The sequence below is a fragment of the Monomorium pharaonis genome, chromosome 8, assembly GCF_013373865.1.
Source record: "Monomorium pharaonis isolate MP-MQ-018 chromosome 8, ASM1337386v2, whole genome shotgun sequence".
Taxonomy (NCBI): Eukaryota; Metazoa; Arthropoda; class Insecta; order Hymenoptera; family Formicidae; genus Monomorium; species Monomorium pharaonis.
In genome coordinates, this window is record NC_050474.1 from 9,127,182 (window position 1) to 9,153,370 (window position 26,189).

General features: G+C 36.5%; 1 protein-coding gene across 1 annotated transcript in view; it reads right to left on the reverse strand.

Moving 5' to 3' along the window:
• The window catches only part of LOC105834949 (pre-mRNA-splicing factor 18), a 58,638-nt gene extending 32,874 nt beyond the window's left edge, over positions 1-25,764 (reverse strand). Inside the window, exons 1-3 of the mRNA XM_012677826.3 lie at positions 25,372-25,764; positions 25,214-25,280; positions 24,834-25,112 (exon numbers count right to left, since the gene is read on the reverse strand). Of these exons, the coding sequence (XP_012533280.1) occupies positions 24,834-25,112; positions 25,214-25,276 (342 nt within the window). The 5' untranslated portion in view covers positions 25,277-25,280; positions 25,372-25,764. The remainder of the gene's footprint in view (positions 1-24,833; positions 25,113-25,213; positions 25,281-25,371) is intronic.
• Positions 25,765-26,189: the final 425 nt, after the last annotated feature.

The following is a 26,189-nucleotide window of genomic DNA, read 5'->3' on the forward strand; positions in this document are numbered from 1 at the left end:
TTTTATGAAAGCGATGAAAATGATGTAAATTAAATGCTTTTTATATTTTTATAGATATTTTTATCACAATTTTATTTTATCAATATTTTCTTCTTTTTATTATCTGTGATTAAAAATGGGAGACAAATAAATAAATTTTGACTGGTAATCATATTATACCTGCGCTCGCTTAAAATTCTTTTTTCTACCAATTGCTAACGACATCGGTTCTGTTCAAATAAGGTCTGACTGTTTTTTTTATATTGTAACGAGCCGTTCCTCCGCCGTCGTTAAGGCATATAGATACGAGGCCGTTACCCTCCTACCTCGTTTAGTCCCCTCCGCTTATCTCGTCTCCCCGCACATCTCCGCTCCTCTTGTCACCAAACGGGGTCTATAAAAGTCCTCCGCTGGTGATAAGAGAGCAGATCTCCCCGGTCTAGCGCACTGAGCCGACCGATCCTCTTAGCGAATTGAGCTAAGCCTCCAGAGTACGCACTGAGTGCCAAACATAACCTCAAACCCGGTTCTCCTTTTAGCGCGCACTGAGCACTTCCTCGCGCCACACAGTGAGTAACAGACCACCGCCCCGCTCGTTACCCGGATCCCGGTACGCGCACTGAGCTACCGATCCCGACCGCACACGGGGACCCCGCAGTGAGAGGAAACCGCCGACGCGGAGGATCATCCACGCGGGATGATTCTCGCCGACAACAACAGCTGGGGCTCGATTCTTGAATTCATTCGCAAGAGAAACGTATACGCAAGTACTCGCTGTAACAGAAAAGTTGCAAGTTTATTGGTTAATAGCCATACGATAGCCAATAAATTTCCAACTTTTCTGTAAGATCAGAATTTGCAAATACGTTTCTCTTGCAAATGAATTCAAGAATAGAGCCCCTGATCGTCGAACGGCTGATCGCCGTGGCTACCGAGCCGAGCTCCGCGCCGCGCACCGCCGCGACCAATAGGAGCGCCGCACCGACCGACTCGGCGAATGGAAGCCCCGCACCGCACCGCGCAGCCACGACCGTAGCACCGCAGCCAATCCGGCTACCGCCGCGACCGATACAAGCGCCGCTTCGCACCGCAACACCGAAATTGCACCGCCACGAGCGCCGCAGTCATCGAGACCGGCCGCTGCCGCCAATCGCCGCACCGACCGACCGGTACACGGGCCGTACGCCCGCCGCAGCCAATCCGGCACCAAGACTCTGCGCGCACATGTGCACCGCAACACACGTCGCCACAGCGAATCGTCCACGCTTCGCACAGCGAGATTTTAGGCTAAGGTTGTATATAATAGAGTAGGGACTCTGTACATATTAGATAATGGTATTGAATAAATCATAGTTGTTAAACATATATCACTTGCCTCTGTCATTCACTTAACCAGCCCGTCGTCCGAACCCTGAATTGCCCGCGGCTATCCGTAGCCAATAGTATTCGAAAATTCACGGTTACAAAATTTATAAATTATATTTATAAATTAACGTTATACCAAATTTCAGCTTTTTCAAATCACTTTAACTGGAGAGAAAATCAGTAATAAATATACATTTTAGATTTAAAGCTTTCACGGCCATTAACATTGCTTCCAATAGAAAGGACTTCCGGATACAAACGGATTAAAATGTTGGCGTAACGCTGTACTAGAATGCAACATATATCCAGAAGCCCTTTCTATTAGAAACAATAAGTATACATATTAATACATAAATATGTAATGTAAATACAATATTTAGTTTAATTATTAAAATTAAAATAAGTTCAGAGTGAGATTATATTAACCATAATTCCTCCAACTAGGATCATTTGTCCTCTGCATTTTTAACAGTCGTTAGTTCTGAGAAATCTACGATCGTGGGATAATCCTACCCACTCCTAAGGTGTTGTGGTGGAGTATTTCAGGCAGAAGCAATAGAGCGCTAGCTCAGCTAGTCTTGAAACGGCAAGACAATCAAATCGTGAGCGGACACGAATAATAACGCCTGGAGACCTTGTGGCGATTATAGAAAACTTAACGCTCGAACGATACTGGATTAATATCCCATACCGCACATCAAAGATTTTACGCATTTCTTGGAGGAAAAAATCTTCTCCGTGCTGGATTTGGTCTGGATATACAACCAAATCCCAGTACATCCAGAAGATCTCTCGAAAACAGCAATCACAACTCCGTTCGGATTATACGAGTTCCGCTGCATGCCGTTTGGACTTCGCAACGCGGCACAGACGTTCCAGAGATTCATCAACGAAGTCACGCACAAACTTGATTTTTGCTATGCATATATCAACGACATTCTCGTCGCCTCTCGGTTCGAAGAAGAGCACCTGCAGCACTTACTGTTTCGCCGTCTGGACGAGTACGGGACGCAGTTGAATCCAGCAAAGTGCATATTCAGAGAATTTGAATTAGAGAGAGCAGATTAAATTCCTTGGATATTCACTAACCAAGGAAAGCATATTACTTGGGGAAATCCAAGCCATACAAGATTTCAAAAAAGCGGAAACAGCTGCGACAATTCTTGGGCACATTTAATTTTTATAAAAGATTTATTCCAAGGGCAGCCCAGGATCAGGCGACGCTTCATGGCATATTGAAAGGTTCGAAAACTAAAGAAAAAACGCCGATAAATGGACCCCACAGCTCGAGCAAACGTTTCAAAATTGCAAGAGCTTGGCAAGAGCGACTCTCCTGGCACATCCGAAAATGGAGGCAGTAACCACCTTGACAACAGACGCTTCCGATATCGCAATTGGAACAGTGATTCAACGAGAGATCAACGAGAGAGAAAAGCCCCTGATTTTCATGAGTAAAAAGCTCAACCAGTCGCAAACTAAGTACAGCCCGTACGACAGGGAGCTGCTAGCAATCTACTCCGCTGTGAAATACTTCCGACACTTTCTCGAAGGCAGGAAATTCACCATTTTCGCGGACCACAAGTTTCTGGTATACGCATTCCAATATGACGTCCCCCGCAATTCACCTGGACAAGTATGGCTTCATTAATCAATTTTCACGAACATCCGACACGTAGCAAGTAAGGACAATGTCGTGGCAGACATGCTGTCACCCGTTGAATCCATTCAGCGAGCGTCCGATTTTAAGAAATTGGCAAAGTCTCAACAGGAAGATGCAGAGCTGAAGAAAATTCTCAACGGCATCACACAATCCTCGCTCATGTGAGGTAGAGACGCAGATACTAGGCTCCGTGACAACGCTGTATTGTGACACCACGACGCCTATTAAACGCCCATACGTCACAGGACCATACAGAAAGCAAGTATTTCAACCCCTACATGGTCTGTCACATCCAGATATCAAGGCGACAACAAAAATAGTGACGCAATGCTACGTGTGGGATACAAAAAAACTGCCACACATGGGCCCAAGCGTGCGTACCTTGCCAAAAGGACACAGGCACACAACTTCGCCTACTGGAAATTTCCTGGGACCCACGAGGAAGTTCGAGCATATTCACTTGAACATCGTTGGACCTCTACCATCATCCCGGGGATACAAGTACTGCCTTATAATAATCGATAAGTTTACAAGGTGACCGAAAACAATACTGATGTCAGACATCATGGCAGAAACGGTAGCCAAGCAGCTCGTGACGCAGTGGATTTCCAAGTATGGAACGCCGACACAAATTACAACCGATCAAGGACGGCAATTCGAATCCGAGTTATTCAAAAAACTAACAAAATTAACAGGATCTGCGCACCTCAGAACCACGGCCTATCACCCGGCAGCCAACGGGATGATAGATTTCACAGACAATTAAAGGCAGCAATTAAAAGCCATGAAACTGAAGACTGGGTAGCAGTACTTCCAACAATACTAATGGGTGTAAGAGCCGCATGGAAGACCTACAAGCTACACCAGCGAAAATAGTCTTCGGGGAATCAATCTGTTTACCCGGACAATTCCTCGGGGATTCCAATATGCCCAACATGCGAAAGGGTTTGCAGCCCAGCTGAAGAAGATCATAAAAAACCTTCAGCCACGAATCAAGAATCTGCAAAAGACGCAGCAAACAACGTATCTTGTCCTAACAGAAGAGAGAAGAAAAAAGAAGAAAAAAGAAGAAAAAACATTTAAAATCTGCGTAAACAGACGGGCAGTCAATGTCTCCATCGACAGACTGAAGCCGGCATACGTTCTGGAGCAAAATAAACCAGCATCAGAACACAAGCAGACAGAACGACTCCCTGAAGAACCAACGAAGAAGCGGACAAGAAGCGGACGACTGTCACGTCCTCCAGTCCGCTTCGAAGAGCTTTAATTCAACCAAGGGGGTCGTGTGGCGGCTACCGTACGTCACAATACAGCGCGCGCGCGCGCGCACATCAACGGCCGCAACAGCCAAGGTCGCGAGTAGTGCGCGAGGCCGCCGCTAGGCAAGAGCGCGGCGCGCTTCACTCAAAAACAAAGTGACAACAAAAGGACAATTATAAGGAGACCACCGGCGGCAAAAAATCAACTCGCCAGCTTCCGTGTAGTGCTCCCTGGGCCTGCACTAAGCTAAGAGTCACTCCGCTTATAAGGCAAGAAATTTTTCTGGATCTCCGCTTACATCAAAGAGAGCTCGTGAGACTTGGAAGTCTCCCCTGAGGAGACGACATATCAAAGCTGCTGCGAATCCGTAGGGACCGCAAGGATCCACACAAGTTCGCCCGGTACTCCCAGGGTACGCCAGAGTGACACAACTAGCCGCAGCCAAAATCACGTACCTCCCGTGGAGGTTGGTTCCTGTCAACCTCTCACCAGAGAAGAAGCGCGATCCTTGCCGCCAGCTTCGGGTCAACCCGAACAGACGATCCGGGCTACCCAGACCGTCGGACGCAGCTCGATGACGCGGGGCACGCAGATGCCGCCAAAAGCCCCGCAGACGAGTAGCCTTTACTTGGACACAGTACAATTGGACATAGTGCAAATGGACACAAAATAATGTACACCGTACATTTCTACACTGTAAAGTTGTACACCGTACATTTCTACACCGTAACCGTGGCTACGCGCGCGCGCGCACACACACGGGGGAGGGGTATAAGGGGGGGGCGAAGACCCTCCCCCCTCCCGCACCCACTCCGTCGATAGGAGTGATAGGAGTGCTCTAAACAGAAGGGTTACATAGAAATGTATGGTGTACAACTTTACGGTGTACAACTTTGCGGTGTAAAACTTTGCGGTGTACAAAATTCCTGTATCCAAATAAACCGACTCCATTTGAACCGTGTACATTATTTTGTGTCCATTTGCAACGTATCCATTTGCACTGTGTTCAATTGTACTGTATCCAAGTGAGCCACTCCCCCGCAGACTCCGTCACCGCCATCCTCCGACGTCAAACTAATACCGGCTACGCCCAAGGCTCTTTCTCGAACACCAGGGAAGAGGATCTCTAATAGCCTCCCGGATGAGGAAGAAACTGCGCCAGCTGTTCAGGATAGCGAGTCCGATTAGGGCGCACTAGCCATCCTCAAGGCACCTCCGGGTGCCGCCTAATCCTTCTACCATCCAAGGAGCACTCCGAGCATCCCGGAACGATCAACCAATCACGAGCTTTCCTCAATGACAACTTCAAGATCCATTTACATTACACACTGACATTACACACTGACCACAGCTGTATCAAACTAATAAAATAAACAGTATTACTTTATTTGTGAGGTCTTCTAAGTTACTTCACCACCTTTTCCCATAAAAAACAAGTAATAATGTGCATTTGTCAACAAATAATTGTTATAAAAAAAAATTGTAATAAATTATTCCTAATTATATTTACATTTATAGAAACTAATAAGAACAGAATTAATAATCATAATCACACAATCAAACACAAATTAATTAATAAATTCAAAACCATAGTCAAAGTTAATAATTCTAACATTACATCCTTCATGGGTAACAACAGAGAAAAATGAGTAATCAATATTAGTAGAAAAGACATTCCAGACGATGTACAAAAATTTCTTAGTCTGGAGGAAAAATTTGGTCTACCAATAAACCATAAAGAAAAGAATGATCGACAACGTTTCACTCTGAATCATTAAAAATAAAGAAAATAACATACATAAAATACACCCTAATGCAGCAGATAATGTTAGGAATGTAGTTGCGAGCTCGGTACACAGGTTCCTCCATAAAAGTAATAGCAGAAATTATATTGATGCGCACATAAACAATATGTACAATGTAAAAGATACTTGAGCCAAAACAAAGATATTTTAGTCACAAAAGCGAATAAGGGCTAAGTTACCATCCTAAGGAGTAAAATAAAATATAGTAAAAAAGTAAATGATTTATTAAATAATAGTTCCACGTATAAAAAACTACCCAAAAATCCAACAAACAAAATAACAAATAGAATCAATGATTTAATTAAAATGTGACGTAGCAGAGGCATTATTGACACGCAAACGTAGTAATTTTTGCAATGTACCAACGGAACCTCCCTGTTGTTACGGTTTGCCAAAGATACATAAGACTGACTTTCCTTTTAGATTAATTATATCGTCTATAGGCAGCCCTTGCTATAAGATAACACGTTTTTTACATATTTTGGAACAGTCGGTATCCAAACCAGCTTCTTACATCCAGGACAGCTGGAGTTTTATGGAAGCTATTAAAAATACAAAAATTGCAACTGATGAGGTGTTGGTGTCCTTTGACGTGCTGTCACTTTTCACTAATATCCCAAAAGAATTAGTAATAAATTCCATAAGTAAACGGTGGGAAAAAATATCAGGAAACACAAAGATGGATTTATCTCAGTTCTTGGGGGCTATGGAATTGATTTTTAATTCCAACTTTTGTTTTAAGGGACAGTATTATGAGCAAGTCTTCGGCAGCCCGATGGGGTCCCCTCTCTCTCCAATTTTGACATTTGGTAATGGACGATCTAGAGACGGAGTGTTTGAACAAATTACAATTTAAAGTCCGGATATTCTATAAATATGTATTCTATAAAGATATTCTATAAAGATGATATTTTCATGATTTTACCAAAGGACCAAGTAGAACACGTTCTGAATATTTTTAATAGTTACTACTCACGGTTACAGTTCACTTATGAACTTGAATCTCATGACGGCATTGCATTTTTAGATGCCATCGTAATTAAAGATGACAACAAGTTGATTATCAATTGGTATCGCAAACCTACCTTCTCTGGCAGATATATAAAAATTTTTACTTTAGCCATCCTTTTAAATATCAAGAGGCACGGCAATGCCCCGCGCCAAGTATACGCGCAGCGCGAGGCATCACCGCTGCCTCTTTTACGCGAGACGTCGTTTGCGAAAATCCGTAGTTATCGAATTCTCAACAAGTGAATCAATGGATTTCTCAATAGGCTTAATGGATAGCTTGCATCCAATTTATATAATAAGTGTTTTTATTTTTCCACTACGTGACTTACGAGCGGAGATATCGCGATTAAAGTTTTTCGCTCAAGAGTATATAAAGGTGCCATTACATGAAGCGCGGAAACGCGGAAAACAAAATTTACCAGATTTCCGCGATCCGTTCCGTTCGTTTTGATTGCCTAATATTACATAAAGCACAATTTCCGCGGAAAAGCGGAACAATATGGTGACAGCTAAACATTATATTTCTTTATTAAAATGTCTTTACTTAATTTATTGTAATTTGTATTAGTATATATATCTTTTTATGTCATCTATTAAATACAAGCATCTTAATCAATAAATACCGCTAAACATTCTTATTTTCTAATCCTCTATTCCGCTTTTCCGCGTAAATTGTGCTCCATGTAATATCAGGCAATCAAAACGAACGAAACGGATCGCAGAAATCTAGTAAATTTTGTCTTCCGCGCTTCATGTAATAGCACCCTAAATCTGATTAAGAAACGTCGTCGTCATCGTCGTCGTCGCCCGGCCAAGTAGTGGAAATTTGTACTGTTGCTTTCCGCGCGATAGATGGCATATCACGAGTTGATTAACACGCACATATTGTTCATGGTTCATCACTTGGGTGTGTTCAGCAGAACGGATCAGTGAGTGTTCAGTAATTCTCTAATATGATTGGTTCTTGCCTTTAGTTCATCGTTGGATTTAAAAGCAGAAACCAATCATAGTAAAGAATCACAGCGCTCACTGATCTGCTGAACGCGTCCAATACTACTATAGAGCTTGTACTAATGGAGAGACTTTGGTGCATCGTGACGCGCGCAGGGAGAATCGACAGAAAGGTAGATATATTCTATCTTTTTTCGTGTGGGAACAGGTTCGTAACTATACAATCTGAGGCATGATTCTCGAACTCGTACAAAAAAAAATTGTTTACAAAGATAACTCTGTACATTCATCAAGTGGTACATAATTTAGAATCTAAAAGATGCATGCCAATCAATGAATGCACACTATTACTTTCGTATATAAAAATTTTTTGTACTAATTGTAACAGTCCAAGGCCCAAGTAGGCACCAAGTAGGTAAGCTCGTACCTGTCGTACCGCTCGTATGTGCGCTTCTTTCCTTCTAGAAAACGGAGTGAATGTCCACGGAGTGAAAACGGGAATGTCCAACACGAAAAGAGACAAAATATATGAGATATATTCATGTCTCTGTCGATTTTCCCCGCGCAAACTCCGGCATATAGCAATGGCCCCTCCATTAGTACAAGCTCTATGAATACTACCCACACAAAGCAAGGCACTTTTACGTATACGCATGTTTATGTGATGTGATGTTAATTAACTACGCGTGTTTACAAGTTGACACGGACACGGGAAGTTACGTGTCATGATTGGCGATCGCGTCCGCGCCGTCTGCGAAATAATTAACCGCGGTGCGTTTCTATGATGTGATAACAGTTTAAGGTTAGTGACGTTTTGACGTGCGCGAGGTTAGTGGCGAGTTAATTTTCATTTCATACATAATTTGCATATTACATCGTGGATTACATCGTAGAAAGAAATACGGCTGTGCCTAATTTTAAGAATTTAGTAAACATGCGTTGCATAATCACATAAATTGCACAAAATTTTTATTTTTTGTATGGAATAAGTATTCTGAAATAAGAGTAATACTTTGTGTTGTTTTATTTTTAGTTATTAAAGAGAGGAAGAAACACTTGATTCGAATCAGAAAAAAAAAGAAAAAAAAAGAGTGGACAAATAAAATATCAAAGCTTGGAATTTACAGTGTGCCAGTGTATGTTGCTATTGATCAAGAGACACGGTAGTGGCTCGCGCCAAGTGAAAGCGCAGCGCGAGCCCGACCGTGCTCTTTACGCGAGTACGTGACTTGCGAGCACCCGAGATTATCGGATCTCAGAAACGGCTAAACCGATCGAGTTCTAACTTGAGTTCGATTTATATTAGAAAACTACTTTTATTTTTTCTCTGCCTTATGAGTGGCGATATCGCGACGCAAAGTCCGAAACGGCAAAATTAATGTAAAATTAATTAATCAGAGAGTAACATAGTTCAGATTTTACACTGGTGTCGATGAGATAGATGAGATGTTGCGTGATGTAAAATGTGTATTACTGCTGTAATTGTCAAATCATATAATTTGAATTTTAAAGAGCATAGCGAAATAAGCAGGTGAAATCTGCCCTCGCACGAATCGAGCTCAAATTGATATTATTAGTTGGCACCCTTGAGATGTAAAACTTCCCCAAATATTAGCTACAAAATTGCATTTTTTGGGGAGTTATGGAGAGGGAAAGAAAAATAAAGAAAGTGGTTTTTTTCGAAAATGGTTGGACCGATTTTAATGAAAAAAATATATGTTGTAAACATCATTTAGACAAATTTAAAAAAATTTTAAGTAATTTTTGTGGTAAAAACCTATAAAAAAATTTTTGAATTTTTTATGAATTTTTTGGGGGGTGATAATTCTGATACCACTTTTATATTTTCACAAAAACATCTCTAGATCTTCTTTAACACTTTTTTTTTTTTAATCAATCGGAGTGGTAGAACATGGTTAAAAATAATAATTCACACCGCGCCGCCATGCCGTGCCGCGCCGGTTGAACAACCGGGCCGCGGCGCATGGCGATTGTTGTCATGTTGAACTTACATACTAGTTGCAGTGTTGCAATGTTTAGTTGCCAAGAAAAATTATGATATAATAATATAAAATATAATAACACATATAATATTTCCACGTCTGGAGCGTCCTAGATGCGCACAGTAATAAATGGACACAGCAGGCTGAGTGAAACGGACACAGACCAAATGCACACAGACCAAATGCGCACAGACCAAATGCGCACGGACTGGATGCACACGGACCAAATGCGCACAGACCAAACGGACACAGTAACCTACAAACTTATCACATGGGTTGCGACTTTTCGGGCACCTCTATCGACGGGGTGGGTGCGGGAGGAGGGCAAAACTCCCCCTTGCACCCCCCCCGTGCGTGCGCGCGCGCGCGCGCGCGTGTGTGTGTGTGTGTGTGCAAAGCATTCTCTGCACAACATAGGTTTGCAACTGTGCACATTTAGTCCGTGCGCATTTGGCCCGTGTGCATCTGGTCCGTGTGCATTTGATCTGTGCGCATTTGGTCTGTGACCGTTTCACTCAACCTGCTGTGTCCGTTTATTACTGTGCGCATCTGGGACTCACTCTCTGCAATTAGGCTATAAAACTTATCGTTTCGGCAGTTCATCACGAGGAGATTGCAGTACGTTTTTAAATTCCATATGTTCGGGGTGCTTCTTTAATGTGCGTCCCCTTGCCTCTCACATTATTTATCATCGGTGTGCTTTTTTAAAGTGAGTCCTCTCGCCTCTCACATTATCTATTATCGAGGTGCTTTTTTAATGTGAGTTCCCTTGCCTTTTACATTATCTATTATCGGGGTGCTTTTTTAAAGTGAGTCCCCTCGCCTCTTACATTATTTATCATCGGGGTGCTTTTTTAATGTTCAATTCCCTCGCCTCTCACATTATCTTTTATCGGGGTGCTTTTTTAAAGTGAGTCCCCTCGCCTCTCACATTATCTATTATCGGGGTGTTTCCATCACTCCGATTGATTTAAAAAAAATATGTGTTAAAGAAAATCTAGAGATGTTTTTGTGAAAATATAAAAGTGATATCTCAGAACTATCACCCTCAAAAAAATTTATAAAAAATTCAAAAATTTTTTTATCGGGTTTTTTTTTACCACAAAAATTACTTAAAATTTTCTTAAACTTGTCTAAATGATGTTTACAACATATATTTTTTTCATTAAAATTGGTCCAACCATTTTCGAAAAAAACCACTTTCTTTATTTTTCTTTTCCCCTTCATAACTCCCCCAAAAATGCAATTTTGTAGTGAATATTTGGGGAAGTTTTACATCTCAAGGGTGCCAACTAAAGATATCAATTTGAGCTCGATTAGTGCGGAGGCAGATTTCACCTGCTTATTCCGCTATGCCCTTTAATGAGAAATTTTGAAGCGAGTTTCTTAATTCATTGACTGATTTTTGTCTTATATGTAAATGTTCTTTTTACACAATAAAGTTGTATTTGTGCATAATGCAATTTAATAATCAATAATTAAAATATTTGTTTTAATTAATCTCTGTTGCATCTATAAAGACTAGAACTAGGAAACCGAACTAAGCTTGATTTCGTTTCCAAAAGTAAGGCGAAAATCTGTCAGAAATGTAGTACCAAATAGTGGCCCTGGCGACAATGATTTATCGGAAACAATATGAAGTATAACGACAAGCATTTGACAATAAATGCAAATTTATAATAAAAATCTTAGCAATTTTACATTTAGAGTACTTATCTCAGTTTTCTTATACCAAACATACAACTGCGTACAGCCTAGCACCACTAGCACGACTGACTACGATAAACTTAAACTAGACAATTATATCTAGAGTTGGAATATATTCCGGTGTATCAACATCGTCAGCGCCACCATTTAATACCATATTTCTGACAGATTTTCGCCTCACTCAAAATCACAGGGATCGATCTCCTGGTTCTAGTCATAGTTGCGTCATAGGTTAAATTTAATGAAAAATATTTTATCTTGGATTTATTTGATACATGAATAAATGTGATATGTATGTATTTAGGTTGAATCAAAAATGTGATTTTTTGCTTTTTGAAAGCTCACACATATATATTACCTTGGTTGAATTTCATAAAAAATATTATCTTGAATTTATTTGATACATAAATAAATGTGATTTTTTCCATCCACAGGTATATATTATTTAAGTTGAATTTGATTAAAAGTTCTATCTTGGATTTGTAATTTTTTTCTTAAAATAAAATATCACTTAGTCTATGTTACATCAAATAATATTTTAGTGACCAAACATAATTATTCTTTTAAAAAAGGGTAAAGAGGTGTGGGCTTCTTTAAGGAAAAATACAAATTCAAGATAATCGTTTTGATCAAATTCAACTTAGGCCTGGCTCCAAAACATGCTCTAAAGGAAAATTTTAGTTAAAAATTTATAGTATTATATCCGTTATATAAACTTTAGCTTTTTAGTAAAATTTTTCTCAAAGAGAAAGTTTTAGAGTGTAACCTTAAGTGGTCTATAAATCTAAGTAGTTTATAAAAAAATACAAAATGCGTGATATCCAAACAAAATTACCTTTTTAAAAGGGTAAAAAAAAAGCGCCAAGTGTGTGGTTTTCCTTTAACAAAAAATTTATAAAATTCAAGATAAAACATTTGATCAAATTTAACCTAAGTGATATATGGAATAGAATAAAATAATTTACTTATGTATCAAATAAGACATTTTTCATTAAATTCAATCTAAGTGATATATACATCAAATTCAATCTAAGTGGTCTATAAACACAAAATGCGTGATATCCCAACAAAATTACCTTTTTAAAAAGGTAAAAAAGGCGCCAAGTGTTTGGTTTTTCTTTTAAGCAAAAAAATTATTGGATGGTTCAACCTAAATAATATAAAGAAAAAAATCACAAATTCAAGATAAAACTTTTAATCAAATTCAACCTGAGTGGTATATACTTTCGGATGGTTCAATCTAAGTATTATATACTAAGTGTGTCAAATTCAACCTAAGTAATATATACTAATGTAAGTGTGTCAAATTTAACTTAATATACATTCCTGAAATGGTATAACTTTGATTATTAAAGTAACAATTATTTTAAATAAAAAGTTATTGTATTTACACACACACAAATTAATTTCTCTACAAAAATAATGATATGTAAATATTTTGCGCAAATTAAGAATAAACATTTCAAAATGAGAGCATTAAGTTTTTTCTCTACAAAAATAATGATATAAAGAAATATATGCGCCAATCTATAAAAAGAGATGTTTATTCTTTGGCTGGCATTCACAGTTTGATTTTTCATTAAGCTTGCATCAGACTAAAGATTGATATTAAGATTAAATTGAAATGTAACCAATTAGGAACAAAACCAATATTTTTTAACTTTGCTTTGAATGATCAAATTCCAATTTATAGTCCAGGAAAATTAGACTTTTTGGGGGAAAAAATTGAAAACTCAAGTTTGACTGTGCGTAAAGCACAATTAATATATGTAGATTAAAATAGATACATTTGCCAGTCGCAAAAAGCTGGGGGTTATTGCAAAATTACGGGTTAAAGTAGGGAAAAAGCAATTTCTTGCTTGCGCCTCGTAAACTAAAAACGGAATCCAGAAAAGTTTCAAATAAAAGTTGTAGATATTAAGTAAATCTACAATAATAAATTTGGTTCATTAAGATCGGTCGATTAGTTTGGTTGTAAAGTAGAAGAACCATGAAAAATAGCCATTTCTTAAATTGTTTATAACTTTCTTAAAAATTAACTTAAACATTTGAAATTTTAGGTAAATGTAGATTTTATGGCGATAAAAAAGTACCAAATTTCATCAAAAAATATTAACAACTTTTCGAGTAATATCAATTGTTTATCCAAAACGGGCTCCACTAAAATTTAATTTCTACATTTTTGAGACCATGCACGAACCTGAACCAAAGTTTTTTCTCTTCTTAAAATTTGCAGTATTATATATCAATATTACGAAATGTGTGCAATGCAATTAAGTGTCTCAAATAAACATGTAAAAAATAAGTCTAATTAATAATTAAATAAGTTTTGAAATATTAACGCTATCAAAATAGAGTAAAATGCATTTGAAAGGTGCGATTTTTCTTTAAATTTTAAAAAGAAAAACATTGTCCTAGATTGCTCAGAAGCCAAAATAATTTTTTTTTTTAAATCACTGTTGCTACAGTTATGAATATTAAGAGCTAAAATTTTGACAGCATCTTATTAAATAGTTAAAGTAACCTTTCCCAAAAGTTCGAAGCGATTCATGAAAATTAACCACTGTGAATGTGTTAACAAAAGCATTATTACTCGGCGGCCGGCGGCACGCACGCGCGCGCGCGTTGCACTTCGCCTGGCCATGCTAGCGCGTGGCCAGGCGAGCGCGTACAAAATTGATCTGGCGCGTTCAAATTACTTCAATCGTTAATATGTTTATTCAATCGTTAATATTCTTAGTGACAGGGAGTTAAGAAAAGGTAAGAAAATGGTTTTGGATAAGGAGAAGGAAGAAAGGAAAAACAATATAGTAATTAAAGGTATTGGAAAGGAGGACGCAGAGAAAGTTACGACCAAATGGATAGGCGATATGTTTAGAAAGAAGTTAGACATTGAAGTTAAAGTTGAGAGGTTTTGGTGGAGCGGAGGGATGGTAGGTTTAGGTGATAATGAAATAAAACGTCAGGTAATGATTAATAAAAGAAAACTGAAAGAGGAAAAGTTTTTTATAGAAAATGATTTGACGTGGGAGGAAAGAAATATTCAGAGAGAAATAGGTAGTTGGGCTAGGGTCGAGAGAGAAAAAGGTAAGAATATAAAAATTGGTATAGGTAAAGTCAAGATTAACGGAGTCTGGAAGAAGTGAAAAGACGTAGATAAAGTTTCTGAAGAGATAAGAGGGGAGGGAAAGAAGAGTGATGAAGCAGGGTTAAGAAAGATAACGGAAAACTAATTAGTTGCCAAGAAGAGGTTAAAAAAGGGTGAAGAGGCAAGGGAGGTGGTTATAGGAATAAGATTAAAGGAGATAGAGAAAATAAGAAGGAAAATAGATTAAGTTTAAGTAGGAAAGTTATATTCTGGAACATAGCAAGAACAGGGTCACTGGAAGTTTGGAAATACATTAAAGGTTATAATTTTATTAGTTTAAGTGAAACGTGGGTAGAAGAAAGGAGTTGGAATAATTTAAAATTTGCTTCTTAGATCGCACATTTGGGAGTGTCTTTGCAAAAAAAATTAATAGGAAAGGTAGAGCAAAAGGAAGTTTTATAATAGAAAAAAAGAGAGACTGGGGGAGTAAGGATAGGAACCTGATAGAGAAGAGCGCTGAGGGATGGTTAGTATCTAGAATAGAAAATGCGGAAAAGGCAGGTAATAGAGAAGATTTATTAATTATATCAGTTTACAATCAAGGTAATTGGGAAAATATCAAAAAGGTAATTAAAGAGATAGCAGAGGAAAATAGAGGTAAAGCTGTATTAATTGGGGGTGATTTCAATATAAGGATAGGAGAAAAAAATATAGAGAAGAAGGATGAAGGTACCGGTAGGAAAAGTAAGGATAGGATAGTAGGCAATAATGGGGCGGATTTCTTAGATTTGATAATTGATGTAGGAGGTTATATCTTAAACGATACAACAGAAGGCGACAAAGAGAGAGAATTTTACTTATGTAGATGCGAGAGGAAATACTATGATAGACTATGTGATTGCAAATGAACTTTGTATAGATAAGATTGTAGATTTTAGAGTAGGGAAAAGAGTGGACTCCGATCACATGCCCTTGACGGTAAAACTGAACATAGAGAAAGATGAAAAGAAAGAAGAGGGGGAGCAAGGAACGATAGAAACGAGGAGAAGGATACTATGGGACGAAGAATCAAAAAGTGTATATGAGGAGAGAACGGAAAAAGCGGAATAGACAGAAAACCTGGAGAAAAAACCGACGGAAGAGATCTGGAGAAAATTAAAGGAGACAGTACTGGAAGCAATGGTTAAGAAAGAAGTGAGATGGAAGAGGAAAGTTATAGGTCACAAGAACTGGTGGGATAGAAGCTGTACAAAAGAGAAACGAAAAGTTCACAGGACGTTAAGAAAATGGAGGAGAGAAAAAATTTCAAGGGAGGAATATATGAAAGAGAAGAGTAATCTGAAGGCATTCCTGGACACCAAACAGAAAAAAAGGAGGAAAGAGGAGGAATTGGAGCTCAAAAGTCTAAGGAACGCGGCCGAAGTCTGGAAATACATAAAGAAGAAAAGGGGAGGAAGAATGAAGGCTCGAAACAGCATAGGAAAGGAAAACTGGTATAAATACTTTATGGAGCTCTTGGAAAGAACAAGGATCGATGAAAATACAAGTATAATTAGAAATGGAAATGGGGAGACAAACAGAGGAGAAGACAAGAAGAATAAAGATGAAGAATCCATGGAGATTGAAGAAGAAGCGGGAAGAATGTGGGAAAAGCGATAGATAAATTAAAAAATAAGAAAGCTCCAGGTATTGACGGTATCTCAATGGAAGCGTGGAGATATGGAGGTGCGACAATAAGGAAAGGTCTTACGGAACTGATAAGGAGAATATGGAAAGGAGACAGCATCCCAGAAAACTGGAAAATAAGTGTAATCCTACCATTGCACAAAAAACATCAGGAAAAAACAGAGAACTATAGAGGTATATCCTTGCTATGTGCATGCAAGATATACGCGGAAATGGTAAGATTGAAGCTGGAAAAAGAAGCAAAGAATTTGGAAGTGCTTCCGGAAAGTCAAGGAGGTTCAGGAGTGGAAGAGGAACAATGGAGAATATCTTCATCTTGAACCATATAGTTCAGAGAGGAAAACTGAAACCTAAGGAGGAAAAAAAGATCTTTGCCCTCTTTGTGGATCTGAAGGCTGCTTTTGACAATGTAAGAAGAGAGAAACTTTGGAGCTACTACAAAATATAGGGATTGAAAAGATGACGATCAGAAGATTGAAAGGGATGTACGAGAACACGAAGGTAACGGTGAAGACAGAAGATGGATTGACTGAAATTCTTAGCACGAGTAAAGGGGTCAGAGAGGGATGTGTTTTGAGCCCACTGCTGTTCAATTTGTATATAGCGGATATAGGGTGCGTTCAGGGAGACGCTATTAGCGCTACCAGCATCAGTCCATCTTCATTACTCATTAAAAGTAGAACAAAAATAAACTGATGCTGATAGCGCTAATAGCGTCTCCCCGAACGCACCCATAGATAGCTATTTGCGTAAGAGGAATAGGAGGAATTAAATTACATAATAAGAGGATATGGTCATTAGCTTATACGGATATGGTAATACTGGCAAAAAATAGAGAAAGTTTAATGGACATGATGGATACGCTTAGGAAAGTTTTAAAGATTAAAGGGTTAGAGCTAAATGCGGAGAAAACAAAGGTTCTAGTATTTCACAGAAGTGGGAATGAAAAAATAGGTAAATGAAAATGAGTAAATAAGGAAAGAGAAAAAGTAAGAAGCTTTAAGTATCTAGGGTTCACGTTTAATAAAAAAGAGAATTATAAAGATCATATAAAAGAATTAGATAAGAAAGAAAAGTTGGCAGCGAATAAAGTTTGGAGTTTAGGAGAAAGAATTTGTAAAAATGATTTTAGCAGAAGATGGATGTTATTTAATTATTTAGTTAAAAGTGTAATGTCATACGGAGCAGAAATCTGGGGATGGGAAGAAAAGAGGGAACTAGAGAAAATAATGCTGGATTACACGAGATGGATTTTTAATTTAGAATTCTGTACACCGAGATATTTAATGACCAAAGAATTAGGTTTAAAGAAGTTAAGGATAAAATGGAGAACCAGAGCTAGGAAATTCGAAGAAAAGGTAAAAGAAATGAATAACGTTAGATGGGTAAAGTTATGCTGGAACGAAAAAGCGAACGAAGGTTGGAACGATTTATACGGAAAAGAAAGAGAGAAGTATTACAATAGAAACGGTTGGAGCTCAAGAGCCATCGAGATATTAGAAAGTTGCGAGACTAGTAAAATAGTAAGCGAACTAGAGAGCAGGGATAGGGATGTCCAAAATCAAGAGGAAGAATGTAGATTGAGAAATACAAGATATAACCCTAGGTATAAGAAAAATTGGGATAGCATATAATTAAAACCTAGTTATTTAAGTAAGAAAAATATGACAAAAAGAAGAGATACGGTAGGGATAGAGCTTTAGCTAGGCTAAGATGCGGTAATATGGAAGGAAATAATAAGTACTGGTTAGGAGAAGAGAAAAGGCTATGTATATTCTGTAGGAAAAGTAAGGATAATCTTGTTCACTTTGTAAAAGACTGCGAGATAGCGAAGGCATGGTTCAAGGATTTAGGTAAACAGGATAGAAAGGAAAGATTAGTAAACGACGAATTAGACGATGTAAAAGAGAAGGCATTAAGAGTATTTTGGAAGGAAAAGAAAAGGCTAGAAAAGAAAAAAGACAAGAAAAAGGACAAGAGAAAAAATATAAGCGGGGATAGATAAGGAACAAAGTAAGTAGAGAGTAAGTCTAAAGTAAATTAAGTTCGAAGAAATGTACATATAAGTGCAATAAAGATATACAGAAGTTAAGGTATAAGCACAAGTTAAGATGTAAGATGTAAAATATATATCTTTTCTTTTCCCCTTTTGTGAATTGTATTTAGAAATAATTAAGTGAAAATTATAAAAAGTAGGTAAGTGCAAAGTTAGCGGTGATAAAACGTGTGATAATTTCAAGCGTGAATAAAGATTTGTGATGTAGGATAAGATATAGTTCAGATAAGTTAGGTTCTGCCTATCATAAAAGTAATGTCTATCATATAATAACATACAACTTATAAACAATGCAAATATTAGTACGGGTCGTAATTTATAAACAAATAATGAGAAAAACAAGAAAGATTTTACATGTCAAAGCAACAGATGATGTAATCCTTTTGCTTGTGATTCATGATACATTTTACTTTGCATAGGTGTCTTACTAATCTTTTCAATACCATTTTAGTATATTGTAAACTCATCTATTTAGTAAAGCTATTTAAAAACTATTGATTTTGTATTTACTAGGTATAAAAAAAATCTTTGAATCGCCGAAAATCCTTCTTGCACGTTTTCTTTATCTGAAAAGAATCTATTCTCAAAATTTGAACTAAATTGGAGTATGGATGTTTTCGGAAATTTCACCAAATAAACAACAAACATATATTAATGCAAACAATTCTTATTGATGTTGAATTTAAATAAAAATATGCTATAATTACACACGCACACAAAAAAAAGTGATGTGTCCCTGGAATCCCATTAGTCAATTTCTATGTACACTAGGTATTTGACGTATTGATACGTGTTGAACACAAATCCAGTGTCAGAATTGCCCCATCACCCATCATTTCTTTTTTTTTTAATAAAAAAGATAACCTAAAAACCTTAAAAATTGCAATAATCACTCTGCACGCAGAAAATGATGAGTGATAAGACAATTTTGACACCAGATTTGTGTTTAGCAGCTCAAAATACATAAAGATTCCATGGTTTTGTCCGTAATATAAACCTTTTTTTATGAGTGGCTGTGCTGCACTGTCGCACCCCCCCCCCCAAAAAAAACTTACAAACCAGATATCTTTGGGTGCTTTCCAACAATGTACACAAACGACACTGTGTAACACAGTAGGTCTGTTTTTTATTCCTGCACTGCTGCACTGGTGCAATAAGTTAGAATAAGACAAATATATTTTTTCTCATTCTAACTTATTGCACTAGTGTAGCAGTGCAGGAATAAAAAACAAACCTAGTGTACAAACTAGTGTTTTCCAACTACAACACAAGTCGACACAATCATACACAACTAAAAAGCTAAGTTCAATTGTGTCGTCACTCAACGAATACCAATGTTTTTACATTTGGTATCACTTATTTTTTGTAAATATCTAATTTTAGTTAAATGGTTAGGTTAGATTAGGTTATTCACATTAAATATTTCTAAAAAACATTTTTAAGTGATTATAATTCCAAAGTGTTTTTATAAAATCTTTTTGTTAATAAAAAACAAAAATTAAACACATAAATAACACGATTGTATTAAAGATTGCTTTTTAAATAACAGAAGATATTTAATGCATACTGTATTTTATTATTTATTACAACTACAAATGTATACGATACAATAATCAATATATATTGATAAATTTACTATTAAGTATTACTATCTTTTACACACGTTAACCGTGTTAACTATTAATATTAAATATTACATTCTATTACAATTAACAATTTACATAAAAATAATTAATAATTATATAAATTTCCAATTATAGCATTGGAAATTTATTTGCAAAAAACGGCACTGTATTATTTCAGCTTCCATTATTTATCAAATGTTAAACAAATAAAATAATTCATTGTAAGGCACTGTATCTCTTACTTAATAAAACTTATTAGAAAATGCTCAATTTATAAAAAATTTTTTTTAATATTGCACCACAAATCTTTTGGTAATTACTGTTCTGCTCTCTGGCAAATAGAAATAAACCTAAACCTAAGCTGCGTTCCGTTTTAACGCATGATGCGCATAATGCATTGTTCATCGTTGTTTAACGTTTGACAAACAACAAGGATGAACGATGCATCATGCATATCATGCGTGAAACGGAACGTACCCCTAAACAGCGTTCCAGCTACAACTCGACATTATGTAACACTGTGTCACACAGTGACGGTAAAATGTTTCATAGCTGAAAAGCACCCTTTATGTATTTTGAGCCGTTGAACACAAATCTGGTATCAGGATTGCCTCATCACCCACCATTTTCCGCGTGCAACGAAATTATTATTATTTTCAAGGCATTTTAGGCCATTTTTTCGATTAAAAAAAAAAGGTGGGTGATGGAGCAATTCTAGCACCGGATTCGTATTCAGCATGTCAAAATACATAGAGATTGACTAGTGGGGTCACAGGGATAGACCACTTTCCTTTTTGTATTTCCTTCTGTAATTAAAAAATTATATGGTTATCTAAAATAATTAATAGCGAATTCGATTGCCTGCATTAGTATATACTGAGTGCAAATTTTTGTAGTGCAATGTGTTTGATTGACGTCCTCTGTTTCTTTATTTTAAACTTTATGTCGCACTCGTACGGTTTAGTGCAACATGAGTTCAGTGCCAGTGTAAGGCAACCAAATTTACTATTAGATCGATTACAAAAATATAACCCATCCCTAGTTACTATCAAGTAAAAACTAATGCAACTAGACAAAGCGTTTACAACAAGTATATTTCAGCGTAAATAGTACATAAGCTTGTATAAGAATAAAGAGTTAATACGTTAAAATTTTAATAATTATTATTCTATAATACATAAAAAATTTTTTATTTAAAATTTTATGAAACATACCAATTGTTAAATAAAGGTTAAATGAAATAAAACAAATATATTAATTTTTTGCACTTTAATTTGTTACACATTAAGTATTGCACACTAAGCACTGTTTTTAATAATTGTTATATTTATTTTTATTAACTAGTAAATAACTGTAAATAACTAAAAAAATAATAAATTGGAACAAATTGAGGTAAGACTTCCTTATCCGACCCTCCTTCAATTTTGATGAAATTTTATAGGCATGTAATATTTATTAAATGCAGTCGAATGCTACAAAAGTGAATGTACAGAAACTGCTAGTTTTCAAAAACTTAAAAAAAAAATCATGTTTTTTTTTTCATTGACTTCCATAAATAATTGGAATTTCAAAAAATACTTCAGATAAAGGTTATAGATTTCATTGAAATACACATTTTGTTTTATTGATTTTTGCCATAAAAATAGTTTTCGAGAAAAACGACATTAAGGGGTAACACCACTGTAAAAATCTAAAATAAAGCGTTTTGCAATTTTTTTTTTAATGGAAGGAAAAGAGGATAATAATATTCAAGGATGTTATTAATCATGTCTTTAAGTATTTAAAAAAATAGTTATTCAAAAATAGTACAAAATGGCGACGCTGGAGTCATTCTCGTGAGGCATGTTAAATTTGCGGCACGCAGTGTAACTGACGCAAAGGACCCCGCACACATCTTATAAAAAAGTGTTCCCAGTCAAATTGGCTGAAAGTGAGATATAATGTATTCCATGACACGCTGATCAAATATGTCCATAGGACCAGGGTCTGAAAATCTCTACATTTTGATATACGGAGCTTTAAATGTTGAAAATATGGCATTTTTGATTATCATGTCTCGTAGATGATTGGGTTCCTTGATGCGGTGGGCCGTGCTATAGCTAACATACATGTATATATACTATATAAAGTGTATATACATGTATATATGTATATAGTGTATACAGTGTATATAGTGTATATACATGCAGTGTATAGTGTATAGTACATATACACTATATATAGTGTGTATATACATGTATACATGTATATAGTGTATATAGTATATATAGTGTATATACGTGTAGTGTATAGTACTGCAGTATAGTGTATAGTACTGTATATAGTGTATATACATGTATGTTAGCTATAGTATAGCCCACCGCATCAAAAAACGCAATCATCTACAAGACACGATAATAAAAAATGCCATATTTTCAACATTCAAAGCTCCGTATATCAAAATGTAGAGATTTTCAGACCCTGGTCCTATGGACATATTTGATCAGCACGTCATGGAGTACATTATATCTCACTTTCAGCCAATTTGACCAGAAACACTCTTCCATAAGATGTGTGCGGGTCCTTTGAATTTGGAAAAAAACAAAAAATTTTCTCTTAATCTACATGAGTATAATTAGAGAAATACGTAGAGGATTTTGACAATATTAATTTTTGTGTGATTGGCGAGCATTTAAAGTAACAAGTTCAATTTTTGACAAAAAAAAAGGACAATTATTTGTCAATAAATAATGTTAAAATCAACTTATCGAAAATCCCGTACGTACTTCTCTTCGAAATGTTATTTTAAAGATATAGTCAAAATTTGGAGTGAATAGAATAAAAATTGTTGAAATTATACTGCGTGCCGTTTAAAAAAATCGTGTTTCGAGAAAAACGCCTTTAAAATTTTGAGATGTGTTATGGACGTGAAAAAATGAAAAATTTGGCATAAAACTTTTTTCCCCTATTCTAGAAGGTTCAAAACATTCTTTTAAGCAAATAAAAAAAATCGATTTTCTGAAAACTTATTACAGTGGTCTTACCCCTTAAATATGGTAATTGTAAAGAAAAGGGGCTCCCTCACCGATTTTGACGAAACTTCACAGTTTCGTATATTTTGGTACGTAGAACATGAATCTGGCAGAAAAAAAGCGTCGCTCTGCCCCGCGAGACGAGATATTAATCGTTAAAATTTACTATTTGACAGGTTATGAAACCTGTCATACCGGCGAAATGTTGCGACTGAACATGGTCCCGTGGTCCCGTGGCCATATATTTTGACATATTTTGACTGAAAGAGAATTAATATATTCTTAGAAAACGCGTGGGCGGGAAAGGGGCGGAGCCCCTCCCCTGCACCCCCTACCCATAATTTTTTTTAACCTAACCCACACATTTTAAAGTTGATATTTGGTTAATGCGAAAATATTGGAAATGAACAGCGTGGAAAGTCGCAAACCTATGTGGTACTGTACAAGAGTGGATGTCGTTTATTTTACGTTTTACAAATACGATACATGATATCAGTGCTCTACGTAAAGTAAACGACGTCCACGCTTGTACAGTACCACATAGGTTTGCGACTTTCCACGCTATTCATTTCCAATGTTTTCGCATTAACCAAATATTGACTTTAAAATGTGGGTTAAGTTAGGTTAGGTTAGAAAAAATTACGGGGAGGGGGTGCAGGAAAAGGGGCGGAGCCCCTCTCCCGCCCACGCGTTTTCTGAGAATATATGTTCTTTCAGTCAAAATGTCAAAATATATGGCCACGGGACCACGGGACCATGTTCAGTCGCAACATTTCGTCGGTATGACAGGTTTCATAACCTGGCAAATAGTGAACTTTAATGATTAATATCTCGTCTCGTGGGGCAGAGCTTTTTTCTACCAGATTCATGTTCTACGCACAAAAATACATAATATTGTTAAATTTTAACAAATTCGGAGAACAGTGACCTTTCCTTAAGTATTACTGTCTCTTGTTCCAACTAACTATTCAAAATAACAATATTTGATAACTTTTAAAAATGAGACAGTTTCATCTAAGACTAATCACTAATTAATTATAAAAATCTTTTAATTAACCATGGTTCTATTAACAACTCCATGTCTATTTAAAATAAATTACATTATAACTGACTACAATGTATTTCACTACATTATGATTTTCAACATTGAAGAGAATTCGAATTATGAATGAATTAAAATGTTTGCGTCTTAATTAATTTGCATTATAAATAATCAAATAAAATGAGTGTTCAGATAAAACATCCTTCTTAATTGTTATATAAATAAAGTTTTAAAATTTGCACAAAGATTTTCTAGCGCCAGCTTCTATAACCATGTTCTTCTTTCATTATATTTGTATAATTATATTAATTTAGTCTTTTATTAAATTTTAATTCCAGTTTAAAATGACATTTAATAGTAACAGATTAATCAATATCTTTTAGATTTAATTTTTATAAATTTGATTAACTTTTTTACTTGAAAATATAATTATATTGTTTTATTTATTTGTCTATATTTCATTGAATGTATAGTAACCTTATCTCAATTTAATCATTATATTTAATAATGCTACAAGCATATGAGAAGATTATAATTTCTAATTTTAATTGATGAAGTAATATATAAGCAGATGAACATTTTACCTTGTTCATTTCTGGTTCAAGGATTTCACATTTCCTTAATCTTTTAAAGGCTTCTATCTCGGATTCACCAAATAACAAAATGGGCTCTCCCCGCTCGCGTAATCGTCTAATTACTTCTTGTCTGGACAGCAAATGTTCAGAACTACTATCTGTTAAGTGTTTTTCAGATTGTTGGTTAAGGTTTGAAGGAACAGCTTCATTGTTTCCCTTGTCAACTTCTTGCACTTCTTGTTGCTTTGATATCAACTGACTTCTTTTGAAATACTTCTTGTTATCTTCCTAAAAGTATACTTCAACATAAGTATTAATTGAAGACTAAATAGTAAGTAAAGTTAAATAATCACACTACACAAAGTCAAAGAATAAAATGTGTAACATACTAAGACATGACTTTCTTCTAGCTCCTTGCGTTTTTTCATTATTTCCGCTTTTAGAATATCCATTTTGCTAACAATATAATAATAATATAAAAGTTCAATTATATGAATAGAGAACACACAGAAGCTTCACATGCTTTTTTTTTCTTTTTGTGATTTACCGTGCCGTCAACCGAATTTTTTTTTTGTTTTGAGAGCTTAATGTGCCAGATCTTCTTCAGATATACGGCACGTGTAACACTGGGCCTTCTCTCGTACAATTTCGCTGATTTTACCACACTGAATGTTATGTAGATGTGTGTATGTGTATGTGTCGTATATATGTAGATGGGTCAGTTATGGATGAGTGTATGTGTATATGTTTATGTGTACGTGTTTGTCCGCATTGAATGAGCTCGGGTCCGCGTAGGTTTGCTATGCCCAAATGACGGTGCGGTACGGTCACCCCTGCGCGCCGTCAACCGAACTTTCGTTGTAGGTTATTTGACACCTCTTTACTTGGCCTGTTCTTTTTAGCTGCACTGATGCACTGGTGCAATAAGTTAAAGTGAGACAAATATATTTTTTCTCATTTAGTCTGTTCTTTTTCGTTGCACTGCTGCACTGGTGCAACAAGTTAGAATGAGAAAAAATATATTTGTCTCACTTTAACTTATTGCACCAGTGTATCAGTGCAGCTAAATGGTCTGTTCGCGTCACATGCCCCAACATGCTCCTATTCACCCCAACGCACTCTAATACGTTGATTCCGATGACGCCAACCTATTAGAATGCGTTGGAGTGAGTAGGAGCATGTCGGAGCATGGCGACACGAATGGTTTGTTCGCGTCGCCATGCTCCAACATGCTCCTACTCACTCCAACGCATTCTAATAGGTTGGCGTCATCGGAATCAACGTATTGGAGTGCGTTGGGGTGAATAGGAGCATGTTGGGGCATGTGACGCGAACAGACTTGGGGCTCTATTCTTGAATTCATTC